At 35.6% G+C, this 16,971-nt stretch overlaps 2 protein-coding genes across 2 annotated transcripts; both read left to right on the top strand.

Moving 5' to 3' along the window:
• LOC109718834 (kynurenine formamidase-like) lies at nt 219-5,944 on the top strand. The gene is made up of 6 exons (XM_020245271.1): nt 219-702; nt 2,876-2,920; nt 3,537-3,609; nt 4,054-4,151; nt 5,393-5,463; nt 5,566-5,944. The coding sequence occupies exons 1-6, from the start codon at nt 267-269 to the stop codon at nt 5,689-5,691; spliced, it is 849 nt and encodes a 282-aa protein (XP_020100860.1). The 5' UTR covers nt 219-266; the 3' UTR covers nt 5,692-5,944.
• On the top strand, nt 11,323-16,460 carry LOC109718812 (protein TIC 21, chloroplastic). Its single transcript, XM_020245228.1, has 4 exons — nt 11,323-11,739; nt 13,582-13,839; nt 14,762-14,965; nt 16,153-16,460. Exons 1-4 carry the CDS (start codon nt 11,428-11,430, stop codon nt 16,264-16,266), a joined length of 888 nt encoding a protein of 295 aa, XP_020100817.1. The 5' UTR covers nt 11,323-11,427; the 3' UTR covers nt 16,267-16,460.

Raw genomic sequence — 16,971 nt, 5'->3', positions numbered from 1 at the left:
TGCATTTTATAATGAATTTTTTATTCTAGAAGAATTTTCAAAATTACTAAAAAATGTACGTAAATTAAATTTTTGGTAAATAGAGGGGCATAAATTTCTTTAAAAAAGTATAGGGGTTGATTTCAAATTCGGCTATAATTCAGGGGGTGTTTATACATTTTAACCTTAAATAAAAGGTTATGGCTCTCTCTTTTCTCTGTTGAGAGTCAAACTACACACCACACCACACCACACCACACCTCACCTCACCTCTCCACACCACTCCCATGGCGATCCCCCTCAAACCCTACCTCCTCCTCCTCCTCCTCCTCCTCCTCCTCATCCCCTCCTCCCTCTCCTCCTCCGCGCACCCCGCGTACCCCGACCCATCGTCGTCGTCCTCGTGCTCCGCCCCCTTCTCCGCCGGCGCCGCAGACGCCGCCGACGATCTGGTGCCGATCCGGCGCGAGGAGTACGACGGGGGACGGATCATCGACATCACCTACGCGCTCCGCGAGGACATGCCCTCGTGGGAGTCCCCCGAGGGGCTCGGCCCCTTCCTCTGGCTCGCCGGGTCCATGGCGAACGGGTCCCTCGCCAACAACTCCGAGATGAAGCTCCCCGCTCACACGGGCACCCACGTCGACGCCCCCGGGCACGTGTTCCAGCATTACTACGAGGCCGGGTTCGACGTCGACACGCTCGATCTCGAGGTGCTCAATGGTATGTTGTTTGGGGCGTTTGAGCTCCTCATGTTATTTTTCTTTGCTAGTTTGTGAGTTAGGGAGAAAGCGGAGTTGTTAGTTTAGCCCTGCTTCTGCTTCTGCTTTTAGCTGTACTGATGTATTACAGGGTGTTTGGGAATCAGAAAAAGTTGATTTTGAGGTGTTATAAATGCAGAAGCTCTAATTCGGAGCTTCAGAGCTTCTGATTCTGGCGCTTAGAGAAGCTTTTAGAGAGTTTATCATGTTATCTTTCTTTGGAGAATCGGAGAGGACTAGGATTCGCTAGGAACTGGAAAAAGACTCGAATTTGGTGTTGACTTTAGTGTCTGCGTCCGTTACCTTCTGCTGCAGTTACTTATGATAGGGGCGGGAAGCAAAAATGTGAATTTTTTTTCTTTTTTCTTTTTTTTTTGGGGTAGCTTCAAATTAGACCGGTATGTAGCTTCAAATTAGAGCAGTATGTCACGGCCTTAGCGTTTCTGTTCGCAAAGCCCGTGTGGCGCCGGCCTTCCTGTTTGAAAATGGGCAAGCCTTTGTTCCTGTTGCTAGTCCGGACCTTCGCGTCCTACGATTAAGTATGCAAAGGAAATGACAAAGAGAATGAGGCAGAGGTTCTCTCAAAATGCTAAGTACTACACTACTTAGAAAATGAGAATTACAGCATACAAACACACTGTCTCTTGTGTGTTTTGGCCTTAGCCAAACCGCACTATATATAGGCTCCTAGATACATTGAATCTAGCCTACACTAACTCACACATTAACTCACCCTTATAATGAGCCATAAGTCCAAGAGTCACCCCATTAACTCTTGGGAGTTTCATAACCCTTGAGCTTCCATCATTGATGGGAGAAGTTACAACACTCTTCATCTCTCCACAGCGGGTTGGGTTCGGGTCTCTTTAACGACCCGCTCCGTTAGCGAAATTGGGCCACTGTCAAGGAGAAGTCAGCGGAAAACATTTTGTCCGTGACAGGTAGCTTCAAATTAGAGCGGTACACTCTACAGCAAGGGCCTAGCTGCCTAGCTTGTGCTTCTGCTGTCAGCTGCAGCTAGTAGAGTGTTTTGAAAGTAGAAAAGTTCCAGAACTTTTGCTGTGGCGGAAAGCAGAAATGCAATTTTAGGGCCCCAAAACACAAAGCTTTAAGTTATGTGATCCCGATTCTTCTGCAGAGAAAATCTGTAGGAAATTTTAGTATACTGATTCTATTAATAGTCCTATTTAAGCAAAACTTTATCAAACAACACTGCATCCGTCCACAACAGGGCCAAACATGCCCTTAGAGACAGCAGGTACAAACTACCTTGATTTACCGAGACAAAATCCATTGCTTAGAATTGTCAGAGAGTTGAGACCGGATAAAACATAAACTACGAGCATCATAGACTTCAGCGAGAGACATCAACTGTGATTGCCTGTTTTGATAAATGATGAGCCTTCTTATTGGATTATCAACTGGTCCAGCCAAAAGAAGTGTTCCGATGCTGGGCCCAGAAACTATGGCATTGAGAAAGTTACTTTGTAACTCATCTCGCTAAAAAGATATTTTCAATAACAATCTGAAGAATAAAGGCGATAGAAATGACCAAATAATTCGATGGGATATGTAGTTTGTGTTGCTTTTGGATTTTATCATGAAATGTGTTATGGAATTGATTCGTTAGGCAGTGTTCGGTTTGAGAAGTTTCATCTTGGCAGTAGCAAGAAATTTTCCAATCCAGAACTTTGATGCTAAGTATTATTCCCATTGTGTTTGGTAAGAATAAAGAAACTTTGTTGATATAATGACTCTTTTCTTGAAAATATTGCAATTCCACCGCTCTTCATGGAATTACTATTCCTGGGATACTCTACCAAATAAAAAAAATTGAGGATAGCTGTCAACTTTATTGTGTTCGGAGGGATAATAGGATGCCTATGTAAGTCTTTTGTGTTCTGCATTTGATTGTTTATGATATATCAATTGATTCTAGTTTTTAATTTTATGCTCTTTAGCTCTTTCTAAGATTTTTTTTCAAGTAGTTTTATGATTTTTTGTTTCCTTCATTGAAGTGCATCATGCACGGATCATGTTTGTAGAGTTTGGATCTATAATATTGACTCCTCACCTTATGTACACTAATTTTTGTGCAATCGATACTTATTTTATATATATCATTCTTTGCGCAGGTCCTGCGTTGTTAGTAGATGTCCCAAGAGATAAAAATATAACAGGTAACAAACTATTAGCTCCTGCCCTATTTAAGCATCTTCTTGGCTGGGCTACTAGAGAATCTGTGCATTCACTAGTAAATGCTGTTACTGATTGTTTGTGCTTAAATGCAAGGATTTAAGTGTCATGGCATGGGTTCGTGCCGGAAACTTGCCGGCACTGTGCGTGCAGAGCCGTATCGATGCGTGCCGGTCAAAAAAATTCTTGTGTGCCGACACATAATAGCATGATATATTTATTTTCTTTAGCAACAAAATGTTCTAACTATTTATTATGTCTTTTTATCACATCTTTTGAACTTTATTGAGGAAATTACTTACTAATTTAAAGAATAGAGGGTTTTGAGCTGTATCATCGGTACGGGGTCTGTATCGTACCGGTATCTTGTTGGCACGGTACGGGGCGGTGGATACGGCCCGTGCCGACGGGCACTTAAAACCTTGCTTAAATGTGAACGTATAGGAGACCACTCATTAAGTTTCTAAAATTCATCTAATGAAGTTTTCAATGTAACACGTTCGTTAACTGGTTTGCTTGGCGGCTAATTTTCTTTCCTGTATATACACTCTAAATACCCTATTATTAGTTTAACTGCTAAATGATGTCCTCTATATACAGCTGAAGTAATGGAATCTCTACATATTCCTAAAGGAGTTCGCCGTGTGCTTTTCAGAACATTAAACACTGACAGGTAGTGGATATTTATTTCTTTTTTTTGATGTCTGCTTTTTTTTTTTTTTCAATTCGATTGTATATACAAATTCAAGTTCAGCTGGTAACCTTCGCACACAATTACTAAGGTAATAACATTTTTCTATTCTTGATGATATTTCAACTGTTTTTGTTTTGATTTTCTGATTTAACTCCTGTGAAGCCACCTAGTAGTAACTTTGGAATATGGGAAAGATTGGAAATTTATACTCTTTAAAGTTCTGGGTCATAAACTTGAAATATCAATGTTAATATAAATCGAATGTGCTTGAGCTCCAAATATAGGCCAAATTCGAATCCAAAATAATAATGACGGCCAATATTTTCACAAAGAGGATCTTCCATTTCCTTTTTCATCACAAACTAGAATGAAGCATACATGATTTTTAGCAGATATAATTAGAATATTTATGCTTCTCTGCAGAGAGCTTATGTGGAAAAAGGAGTTTGATACAAGCTATGTTGGCTTCATGAAAGATGGCGCACAGTGGTTGGTGGACAACACTGACATCAAACTTGTTGGTGGGTTGAAATAACTGCTTGTTCAATGTCGTTGTGCATTGTTAATTCATTGAATTAGCAAGTTCTAAACTTTTCTCTTGAATAACGGTTAAATCTACAAGTGGTTTTGTTTAATCTTAAAACTGCAAACATCGTTAACTGTTAACAGTTGATGGCCTATGGAGCCCATCAATTCGAACAAATCTATTTGATGTAGAAAAATTGCGCAAATCGAAACAATTACCAATTCAGAGTGTGAAAATCAAAATGAAATAAGTTGCAGGGCCTATTTCAAAATGGCCTATGTTTAGGGAGGCCTCCAGACATTTTTCATGTTCACAAAATCAAATGAGAGCATCATTGCTATTGCTTGGAATTCAGAATGATTTAGGTTAGGCTAAGAACAAATAGGTCATACTTTCCAAAAGCAAGTTAAGCTGCTGTCACTACTCCATCCCTTTATTCTTATTCTTTCCTGCTATTCCTTCTCATTTGATTCTTCCTAGTCTGCCTTGAATGTTACTGAATATGAGTTTGTAAATTAAAGCAGAGTGGTCAAAGTGGTCAATGTCTTCTGGCCGTTACCAAGCAGCCACTGTTCATATTTGACATCTCTGTCCAACGCTGCGTAACATTTGACATTCTGTTTCTTTAAGTAATTGGTCATAATGTAATTTAAGTTAAAAATTTTGCGTTGCAAAGTTAATTTCCTGAATGACATGCAGGTCACTAATAACTTTGAGGAATTCATTACCCATATGTTTGTTTATGGATAACTCTTATAATAGCCTGTGAAATTTTAGAATTTAAATGTTTAGAACACAAAAGCGATATCATCGAGTGCCTATGAATGGAGTAGTGGAACAATATAACATGGAAGATTGTATATCACTTAGATTTCATTTTCTTTTATTCTGATTTGTAGGTCAGCCATGCATTTTAGCTTGTGGTATTGCACAAGCTGTTTGCATAATTCTGATATTATTTTAGCTCCTTCTTTGCCATTAATTTCCTAGATGTCATATATTTTAGTCATTGCTATCTTTTCTAGTGTAGTTCTTCTCTCCATTAACTGCGCTTATTTTAGTATCTCAATTTGCGTTGTGGTTATGAATTCTTGTCCATCGATTTCGGTGCTGTTCAGAATGTTTTAAAATGCTTGGTTCTTCAATTCTTGTCGATCACTTCTACTTACAAGCGTCGTGCTACTAGTACTAAAATTTCTCCAACAAACACTTTTTACTTTATGTTATAATTTGCAGGAGTCGACTACTTATCAGTTGCTGCATACGACGACTTGATCCCTTCACACTTAGTTTTTCTCGAAAGCCGGGTGCGTGATTTTCCTTTTCAATATAATCTTGATTGATACGATTTTTTTCCTTTTCTTTATAGGTAAAATCAATTTCTAATTGTTAGTTGCACTGTTTTCCAGGAAATAATCCTTGTTGAAGGACTAAAGTTGGAGAACATCAAACCAGGGATATACACTTTGCATTGCTTACCTCTTCGACTCCGTGGTGCCGAAGGTTGCCCGATCCGGTGCATCCTCATCAAATAAATATTTCCATTCTAATACTTTTAAAATTGCGCACATTGCAAGTTTACACAATGCAAGTTTACTTATAGGCCTTTAAAAAGAATACTTCTCTCTTATGTATATAGGTTTTTATTGAGTCGAAGTGAGACAAAAACCAGGTAGAATAATCTCACTCATATCATCACAATCACTTTAGGTTGGTGAAAATAAGAACATTGTGCCCTTCATTATGCTACTTTTTTAACTAATGATAAGCCTTTTTTTTTTTTTTTTTTTTTTTTTTTTTTTTTTTTTGTACATGCAAGCTGTCCAATTGTTTCTGTTTCTCATTCTCTGGAAGCATGCAGGTGCACACACACACAGACACAAACACGCGCGCGCATGCACGCACACACCGATTCACACGTATGCGTGCTTGCGCGCACGAGCATGCGTGCGCACAAGCACTCATTCTCGCATACACGGGCCAGTCGACGTTCCCCAGCTTATACCATGCACTGATCATTGTAGATCTAGGGTTGCCGAATGCGGCAGTGCTGCTCATCATTTGATATTCTAAGGTAGTATGTTGTCTCTTCAGATGTATTATGTTTTGCATGTTATTCTCAAAATGAGTTTAAAAAAAAAAAGGATTTTATTCTTTTGCATGTTTACTCAAACTATAAGGTCGGTGACATTTTGATTCTTAAACTTTAATTTGTTGCAAGATTTGGCTTGAATTTTTAGAATTGTTGCAATCAAGTTCTGTACCTCAATTTAGTTGACTAAATATAGATGTATCGCTAATATAGAAGTGATTTAGCAGCATTGTGATCGGTGGTTATGCATCAATAAAAAGATGCCACATTATTTGTATTAATATTTAGTCAACTAAATTAGAGTATGGGACTTGATTGCAATAATTATGAAATTCCGAACAAAAAAAATTACAACAAATTAGAGTTTAAGGACCAGAGTGTTGTCGCTCATAGTTTGAGGGCCAAATGTGTAATTTATCCAAACTTATTTTATACTCAGCTAGTCATTTGGTAAAATTTTGTCAATGCTGTAGCGTTTGGTTAGGGGATAGGAATAGGAATAGGTCCTTATCCCCCTTTATATCCAAACGTTAATTTTTTATTCGAGAATAGTAGTTCTCGGTTATTCCCACCAACACCTTCATTTTTTATATAAAACTATCTAAAATTGTTCTTATCTCCGAGAACAATTTAATTTTCATCCAAATACTATTTTTTTTATTTCCATACTTATACTTATCTCTGTAATAATTAGTTCTTGTTTATATCCGAACCAAACGGTACCAAAAAAGTATATTTACTGTATAAATTGTGGGATAAAATGATTTATTTATTTATTTTTTATTTTTTTATTTTGTGGATTCTGTGCAAATGCAATATATTCGAGGAAAGCAAACTGCAAAAAGAAATAGTTGAGGGATCTATTTCAAAGTAGCCTAAAATGGTTTAGACAGTGAATAGGAATGCAAACGGGACGGATTCGGGATCGGAATGGATTAATTTTAATTCTATTTTGGCCCATTCGAGTTTGATCGGGATGTCGGCTTTGTTAGGATGGATTAAAGAAAGAAAATTTTTTTTCATCTTTCACTTCATTTACTTAGCAAATCAGTGCAGATTCAGGATGGATTATATTTTTCTACATTTTTGGTTCTCGCAGATATAAGCTCAATTGACTAAGAATTTAATAATTCGTATTTTTAATTTTAAAGTTTAAACTTAGTTGATAAAACTATATAAAACTTATCTAAACTATAGATTATTTTCACTCAACTACTTAATTTTTTAAAATTTTGATTTTAACATCCGGTCATTCAAGTTGTTTGATTTAAATAATTTGATGGTTCTTCAATATAAAATTTAAACTAATTACTTCTATGAATTTAGAATTACATAAATTATTTAAAATATGATAACTAAATTCATGAAGATAAATAATGTATTTAAATTTTGAAGTTACAAAGTTTCTAAATAGCTCAAATCAAATAAATTGAAAGGTATGATGGTAAAATTAAAATTTTTTGAAGGTTAGGTAGCAGGAACTAGGGGCGTCAACGAGCCAAACACGCTTGTGTTCGGCTAGCACGTTAAAGTACCGAGTCGAATACGATTTGGTTTATGAATAGAAATTTAAAAGGATTAGAAAGAATAAATATAGAAAATAAATTTATAAGATCTCACCCGTTATACTTTTGATCTAATGGTTGAAATTTTACATAATTTTATAATTGAGTTGGTCTTATATTTAGATTGGGCTAAAAATCAAATAACAAAGATTTATATTATACTAGTCATATACACGTGCAATGCACGTAAGACTTATTTGAAAAAATCAAATATAATTTTTTTCTAAAATATATATTAATTTTAAGTTATTAATGAAATTGAAATATAGACGGATTGTACTACTATTCTATAATTATTACTGTTCAAATTAATTGAGCTTATTTGAACAAATATTTTAACATTTTTCATACCCTAAAAAATATATATATATATACAAATTGATTTGAAGAAAATCGTAAAAATATTAATATAATTTTGGGTGAATTTTGAATCTATCCTACAGATTGTGGACCACCGATAATGCGCATACGCATGTATCTCGACTACCGATGACATGTCGGTAGACCATCAACAACGCCGATATGATTCGTGGACTTCTGTCGATATACATGCAATGTGAGGACGACGACGTCATGCTAGCAAAGGTGACAATGAAGTTGTGCCGGCGAGGAGGATAAAGATGTGTTGGTGAAGGTGATGACAACGATGTGCCGGCGCGAACCATAATAGAGGAGGTGTGGAAGAAATTAAAAAAAACACTTGAGAAGGCAGTGACAAATGTATAGGTAACGTGCATTCTCGTCAGAAAGAAAATTTAGAAGATTTGATATATATTTTAATGTAAAAGAATCAAAAATTTGATTTATTTTTAATTTAAAATGCCACATCTAATTTTAAATTAAATTTATATTTACATTTTAAATTTTAAATCGTTATTGGTGGTGTATGTCTATTATTTAATTATTTTTTTCTAACTTTAATTTATCTCTAAATAAGTTTTATATAATTTTAATTAATTTATACTATAAGTATTTTTCATATATATTTTGTAATATTTGAGAAAACGTATGCATTATGTGAGAAAAGATTGACAGTTATGTCACAAAAAAAATATTTAAAATGATATTGCTAAAAAAAAATATACTTTATATTTGAGAAACGTATAAGTAAAAATAAGAAAATACTAAAAAAAATATGCTATAACAGTATAAAAAAAATTTAGGTGGGATCAAAATAACTGCGGCGAAGGTGACGAAGGCGACAATGTGCCGGCACCGGTGATGACGATGACGATGAGGAGGACGATGACCATGTGCTGGTGCCGGCAATGATGATAAATGAGAAAGGATTAACTAAAAAAAATATTTAAGAATATGTAAGAAAAATGTAGGTGAAAATGAAAAAGGATATTATTAAAAAAATGTATACTTTATATTTGATAAAAGTATACGTAAGAATGTGAAAATACCAAAAAAATATGCTAAAATAGTATAAATACACATTAAAAAAATAAAATATTTTCAGGTGAGATCAAAATACCTCTCCAACTATGACGAAGGTGGCGAAAGTTACAATATGCAGGTGTCGATGATGATGATGTACTACGATGTACTGGTGTTAACCATAAGGACATATGAGAAAGGATATTACTAAAAAAAATATTTGAGAAAAGTATAGGTGAAAATAAAAAATATATTACTAAAAAAATATGTCTCAAAAAAAATATATTCTGTGTGTGAATAAATATTATGACAAGATAAGATTGGATAGTGTAGATATTAATTATATGCAAAGATAAGTTGGATAGTATAGATATTATATACAAAGATAAGATTAGATAGTGTACGTATTATATGTAAAGATATTTAGATATATATGCGAGTATATTAAGATATGCTTTGTATTCGAGAAACGTGTAAAATATTTTGACGGGTATTGCTTTTGAATATTTTACTAAAAAAATTCAAAAATGTAAAATTATATTTAATTAACAATTTAGTTTTGCTTAGATGGGTATTAAATCTTTCTATGAACATTCTACGTGATTGACGCTGATATTACGTGTGAGAAAGAAAATATTCGAGAAACACGTAAATAGGAGATTACGGATATTTTAATTTATGGCGCGTTTGAGAAAACGTGTAGATAGGATAAATTTATTTAATTTTATTTTATTTATTATGTGATTGGTGCTATTACGTGTGAGAAATAAAATATTTTAGAAACGCCGTAAATAGGATATAATGTTTAAGTTATGACGAAAATTACGTTTGAGAAAATGCGTAGATATTTGTAAAACGCGTAGATAGGAGTTAATGGATATTGAGGGTATTTTTGTCAAGAAAAGTGACAGATACTTTTATTTTTAATCGTTGGATGAGATCCAATGATAAAAACTTAAGATCTATGTTTAAGAATAATTTATTATTCGAAAAATTATTTGAAACGAATGGTTGAAAATTACTGGACACGAAAATATTAGTAGAAAAGATAGAGGTATTTTTGGAAAGAGGAAAAAATGTAAAACTCACGCTTTTATATGTAGTATAGATATAGATATAGATATAGATATATATTATATATATAATCATTTATTTATATATATAATATAAATATAAAATATATGTATTTGAGCAGTTATCGAGCTGAACACGAGCGAGCTGACCCTAGCTCGTGTTCTTTCAGCTCGTGCTCGGTTTGTTTACTAAACGAGCGATTTAATCTCGAGCTCATTTCGAGCCAAACACGAACGGGCTCACGAACAGTGAGCTGGATTGCCACCCTAGCAGGATCCAAAAATGTGATAGTGGAGTTAAATTTTATACAATTTAGAAAAAACTTCAAATACCACCCTTATGGTTTTACACTTTTCACTTTAGTACCCTGTTATTTAAAGTGTATCAATTTAGTGTCCAATGATTTCACCTTTATCTTTTTATTATAGATTTCACTAATTTTTTTCGTTAAGTCCGTGACAAAGTTAAAACTAAATGGTATTAATGTGAATATTCGATAAACCAAGGAGGAGTATATGAAGTTTTTTATATATAATTTAACGAAATATTAACGGAGAAGCTGTCAAAAAGATAAAAATAAAATCACAGGACACTAACTTGATACACTTTAAACCACAGGACACTAAAGTGAGAAAAAGCGAAACCACATGGGTGATATCTGAAGTTTATCCTACACAAGGTTTTAAGTGCCCGTTGGCACGGGCCGTATCCACCGTACTGTACCGTGCTAACAAGATACCGGCACGATACAGACCCTGTACCGATGGCACAGTTCAAAACTCTTTATTCTTTAAATTAGTAAGTAATTTTCTCAATAAAGTTTAAAAGATGTAATAAAAAGATATAATAAATAGTTAGAATATTTTGTTGCTAAAAAAAATAAATATTTCATACTATTATGTGTCGGTATATAAGAATTTTTTGACCGGCATGTATCGACACGGCTCGGCACGCATAGTATAGTACCGTACCGGCAAATTTCCTGCATGATCCCACGTCTCGGCACTTAAATTCCTGATCCTACATTTTAAAACAACGGGGATCAAGTTACAATATTGGGATTGTACAAGGACTATCCATACATTTCACCCTCTCCAGCCCCCTTCTTTCTCTACCTTGGCTACGGGGGAAACGAAGCCACCACCACCACCGCTACAATGCAGGCGCTGCTGCTTCTGCAGCCGCGCTCCGCCGCCGCGTTTCACCCTCCTCTCCCCCGCCGCGGCCGCAAAACCCTGACCCTAACCCTAACCCTAACCCTAATCCCAAGCACTACCTCCCCCACCGCCACCGCCACCGCCACCGCTCTCTCCCACTTCCCCCCTTCTCCCTCACCATCCCAGCTCCTCGCCCTAATCACTGCTAGGAATCGGAATCGCAGCAGGAGTTGGAATCGGACGCCCCCGCATGCCGCCGCGGCGAGTTCGCCCGCCGCCGACGACGAATCGGAGAGGGCTAAACTCGCGCAGGTCGCTCTCTTTCTTGGCATCTGTTTTGTTGTTGTTTTTGTTACGAACGTCTCTAATCTGATTTGGTGCGTTGCGTGGAGAATGGATTTGGTTTTGTTTGAGTTGATTGAGGGTTTTTAGGTGAATGAGTAAGGGATCGATCACTGATGATTTTTTGTAAAATTCGAGATGGCAAAGTTTGCGCAGGTCTCTCTCTCTCTCTCTCGGTATCTGTTCTTGTGATTGTGGATTTTTCTTGTTGTTTTTGGCAATAAAAGTCTATTCTTATGTGGTGAATTGAATGGGGAGGTGGAATGGAGTAAATTTGGGAGGCGTTGTTAGGTTTAATTTGAGTTGGGTTTCTTCGAAAGGGATTTTGGAATACAATTCAAAGGGTTTTGAGATGAATGAGAGATCGAGTACAGATGAGATGAATGCGTAGTGCTTTCGAAGGATCTACTGTTTGCTGAAATTTTTTGCTAACATGCAGAAAACCTACTTTTGGATGTATCCTGATTTGCCCTTTACCCACTCGATAATGGAAACCAGAAAACTTTCCCCACTTAAAAGGTTGTACAACATGTGGTAGATTTTTATTTTCATTTGGGTTTTGTAATTACAACTCGATGCCTGAAATATACCATCCTCCTTGTGAATTGTACCAACTACCCAATTGAAGACTGACAGTTTAGCAGATTAGTAAACTGTTCTATAATGCGTAAGTATGGTTACTCATCTAAACCTATTGATGGCCCCAAGATTCATATAGTTGTAGTACTTCGCCCTGTTCTGCGTGTTGGGTGGTTAAGGGGGTGGGGTTTGTTGTAAAATGCAGGATGGTTTTAGTATATCGAGCAACAATGTTTAGGTTTTGATTATTGAGGGGAGTGGGTGGGCGTAAAGTGCAAATTGCGATGAATACAGGGGACTTCCTTGTGTTTTAGCCTTTTGAGAAGTATATTAGGATAAACATACATTTAATCCATTGAGGAAACAAGTCTTGATTCTATATCTAACAATGTTATATATCTTTCTCTATTAGTCTTCATCGGTCAAAATGACATTTACATATGTCTGTAACTTATTGGTTAGTTGTAGGATGAACTTTGAGGTGTTAAACAAAGAAGAGTCTTACCGTTCATTGGGCATTGTTTGTTTCTTTATCAAGTTCTACATGGCTGAGGGAACATAGGGATGGCCTTATCTAATATTGCTATTGTGAGTTTTTTACGGTCTCTATTCTTATGGATTGTGTTTGACAACAAAATGAAGATATATTATTTATTCTCTTTATTTCCTAGCTATTTCATAAAGATGAGTTTGCAAACGAACAATAACAAGAATAGAGAAGCCTATTCCAAGTGCCTTCAAAATTGAGCAGAAAAAAAGCCTATATCTTTGTTGTGTTATAAAGGATTTTCAGTCTGGATGTACCTGGAAAGTTCAACGAATTTGTCACCCGACACCTTTTATAAAGACGAGTTGACTAGTAAACACTAGGGAACAGATGGTGGAAGAAGATAAGGCAGTTTTAGTCATTAGTTATGTTGCTTTTTCTTAGACTGGCATCTAAGAAGAATACTGAATTCTAATTACAATAACGCAAAGAGAAAATATTTGAGGAAGTCATGGATCGATGAATATGCAAATTTGTGGAACTGATGTATAAAAATGCAAATTGAAAGATTTCAGGGATAAATATTGACAAAACTATGTAAAACTATCATTATAAGTTTTAGTCTTCAGTGCTGCAGTTTGTTTGAGTAGCTTAACCTGCATCTTATCATACAAAACTTCTGTTCATATTTTATTTGCACAAACCTTCTGTCACTTTTCATATAAACTTTTTGACTTAATTAGTAGGTTTCGAAAAGACTAGAGAATACATCCCGATACTTTAAACGGTTGGGTAGCCTTGGGTTCTGGGGACAGCTGGTGTGCACAGTTGTATCTGCTGTGATATTATCGTTCTCTACACTTGTTACTGGCAAGGTCACATCACCAATCACATTTTACACCACTGCTGGCAGTATTGCTGCTGCATTTGTGTCAGTCTTCTGGTCGTTTGGTTACATCCGTCTCTCTGAAAGGCTTAAAAGAACGGCCAATGAGCCTGCCAAGGTACTCTCTCTCTCTCTCTCTCTCTCTATCTCTCTCTAACCTTGCATTTTCTGGCTGTCAATGTTATGCTGTTTGACATGGTTGCTGAATTGGAAAATTTGAATAAATATTCAAGCACTAATAGTAAATAGTGAGTAATTTGTTATCTGTTGCCGAAATCTCATTTGATATCCTGTTTCAGATGTCAACTACTTGTATAAATGAACATATATAAGTGCATAGTCATTCTACATCAGTTATTACACAAATGATAGGTTATAATTACAGAGAAATAATATACCGTCCTGTAGGGTTTAGGATTTTGGAAGCCATCTCATTCCTTGCATTTCAAAAATGACACTTCTTTTGCGTGCCCTGTAGCTTCTGCTTGTATGAAACTCCAAAGTACTTGTGTATCCTACAAAATGTTAATTTCTAAAGTACCAAAATGTTATCCTACAAAATTTCTAAAATACCAAAATGTTATCCTACAAAATTAGTTAGCAGTTTGTGTAGCTTTTTGTTTGTCACCTTTCGCGAAGATAAAATTTTTTTCTTCAAAAAGAAAGAATGCTTGATTGAGAGTTTCATATCAATATTTTCTATTCTTTTATCCTGGTGCTTAAGTCTTCATTGACCTCGACAAACTTTCTTGCAATGCTAACCTCTATGATTGTTTTGTGTTTATATTACTATTGTGTCACATAACAAAAGTGTGAGGCAGAACCTTCTCTATAAATTCGAAGGGGTAAAAACTAAGAGTGCCACAAATAGCTTTGGAGAGGTATGATCAGGGAGATCATACAAGTCTCCTAATACATTGGTGGAAAATTAATTTTAGTTTATTTCTAACACCATAGGATTAAAAACAACAGTCAGTTAGATTCTTTTGTTGGTGCTTCATTTAACTTCAGAATTTTTATACACTTCTTTTGTTTTCTAGGCCCCTCCACGTGCTGATGTGGTTAAAAGTCTGAAGAATGGTATAGTGGTTAATCTTCTCGGAATGGGCGCTGCAGTTCTTGGCATGCAAGCAACCGTTGGGTTATTGGTTGCAAAAGCCCTTACTACCTCAGCAGTTCCATACTATCAGGGGATACCCCCTGGTCGGAGTCCTGTGTTGGCGTTAGATGTTTTCTTAGTACAGGTATATAATAATCCTGTACTTGATTATAAAGTCATTTTCTCTCATTTTTCCTTGGCATTTTCTTGGTAATACATTTGCCTTTTTTTACTCCTCTCTCCACCCAACAATAGATATTAATTTCTGTTTTCTTTGGTAGGAGTAACATATAGCTATAATGAGCTCAGCTGCAGGTGTTTTTTTTTTCTTTTTCGTTTTGTGTTTGTGGTAAATATACAAAGATAAATAATTCTTAAATCAGATTTCTTCTCCTCTACGAAGTGCAGCAGCATTTGTCTCCAGCTTATCACGAACATCGTGTTCATTGTTTCTTAGATCTTGAAATTTCTGGTTGTTTGGTACTAAATCTGCAGCTTTAAATGTGTTACTTAGCTTGCAGCTTATAGTCTTCATTAATAAAGTATGAAATATTTATCTTGATAAATAAATTCTACTGCTTTCACCATTGACATGAAAAAAAATGCATGGTAAGTTGTTTGAAATCTAATAGAAAGTACTAGTTATGAGACATTCTTTATAACCAGTTGCGTCTACTTCTAGCTCTTTATTGTTATTTGATTAAATTCATGCATTTTGAATTTCAATATTGGCTGTTGTATTCAATGTTTGTTACGTTCTTTCTACCCTTCACAGAGATATTTTCCTTTTTCTAGAATATCCTACTTAATTGTTCTTTGCATGCTATACAAAGATCGCGTTTGATTAATCAATCATATGTTTTTTTTTCCTTCCTATTCATATATAAGACTTTGCGCAGTTATCATCTCAACAATTAGAGCTTTTGGAAGAAGTATCTGTTGAATAGAAAATGTTGAACCATTCTTCCCTGGCAGCTTATGCTTTTTGAGTAATTAATTATTTCACATGGTATATTGGTATCAAAGCAGGAGTTCCTAAGTTTTAATCAACTAGGCTACTAGTTCATCGAATTTTCTCCCATTAAATTCTACTCCATGTCTTGAGCCCAATTGTGAGGGGGGAGTGTTAAATATAAAATATGAAAATGCTATTTTCTAATATATTATAATTGGTTGTTTCATAGATATCAAATGGTTAATTTCTTCCATAAAAATAGTTCTTGGAAACTGTAGTCTCAGCTTTTGCTATGACTAGATCTCTGAAACTTTAGTATCTTTTAATTATGACAACTGTTGGAAAGTAGTTCTCTAACTTGCTTTAATTGTTATCAGGCTTCAGCCAATACCATCCTTTCGCATTTTCTGGGGCTTGTTTGCTCGTTGGAACTGCTGAGATCAGTAACCCTGCCAGCGCCAGAAGCTGTTGCCATCCCTAAAGCTGTGTAAACTCTTTTGGGTCAGTAAATTTTGTGTTGCCGTGCTCTAGTTCCGCTTTCTTTTTAAATATTTTATGAAAATCAGCTTTTGAATTACCTTGTTCTTTGTATGTACAATATCTAAAACTTCCTCGAGTAGTTATGTTTGATGTGCACCATATGCTTATATTAATATTTCTCTCTGGGCCTTCGAAGTGCATACTATTCTAGGATTTGAAATGCTATATCAGAGTTTGTTTTCTTTGCATATAGAGCCTGTTTACTGCAGCTTATATTAACCCTAATTATTCTCAACACTAGGACATGAATTAGTGCAAAAATTAGGTAAGCTGAAAAATAACGCAAAAGTTAAGATGCAAGTTCTGACTAAAAATGGAATCTGAATCATGGTTATTTAACTGGTTGATCATGCTCTTAAGATATCCGATTGACAAAATTCTTCAGATTAATAACTGCATCAAACAGGGGTGTAGGTTTCCTGCAGTCCCTGTATGCAAAAAATTTCCTGCACATTGGGTGATCTCGCCTTCTTTCATGCTGTTGGGCCAAGAGGGCTTTAAGTGATAGCAGCAGTGTACAAAATAAGTGGCCTTCCTTTAATTGGTGCCAGCCGGCACAGGTGGGTTTAGCAGATATTGTCGGATGCTATTGAGTGCATTCTGGCAGGATTCATCCCATGCGATCTCCACCCCTTTCTTCGTAAGTCTGGAAAAAG

The sequence above is a fragment of the Ananas comosus genome, linkage group 12, assembly GCF_001540865.1.
Source record: "Ananas comosus cultivar F153 linkage group 12, ASM154086v1, whole genome shotgun sequence".
Taxonomy (NCBI): domain Eukaryota; kingdom Viridiplantae; phylum Streptophyta; class Magnoliopsida; order Poales; family Bromeliaceae; genus Ananas; species Ananas comosus.
The sequence above is the reverse complement of the archived record's forward strand: the minus strand, read 5'-3'. Positions and strand labels throughout refer to the sequence as shown.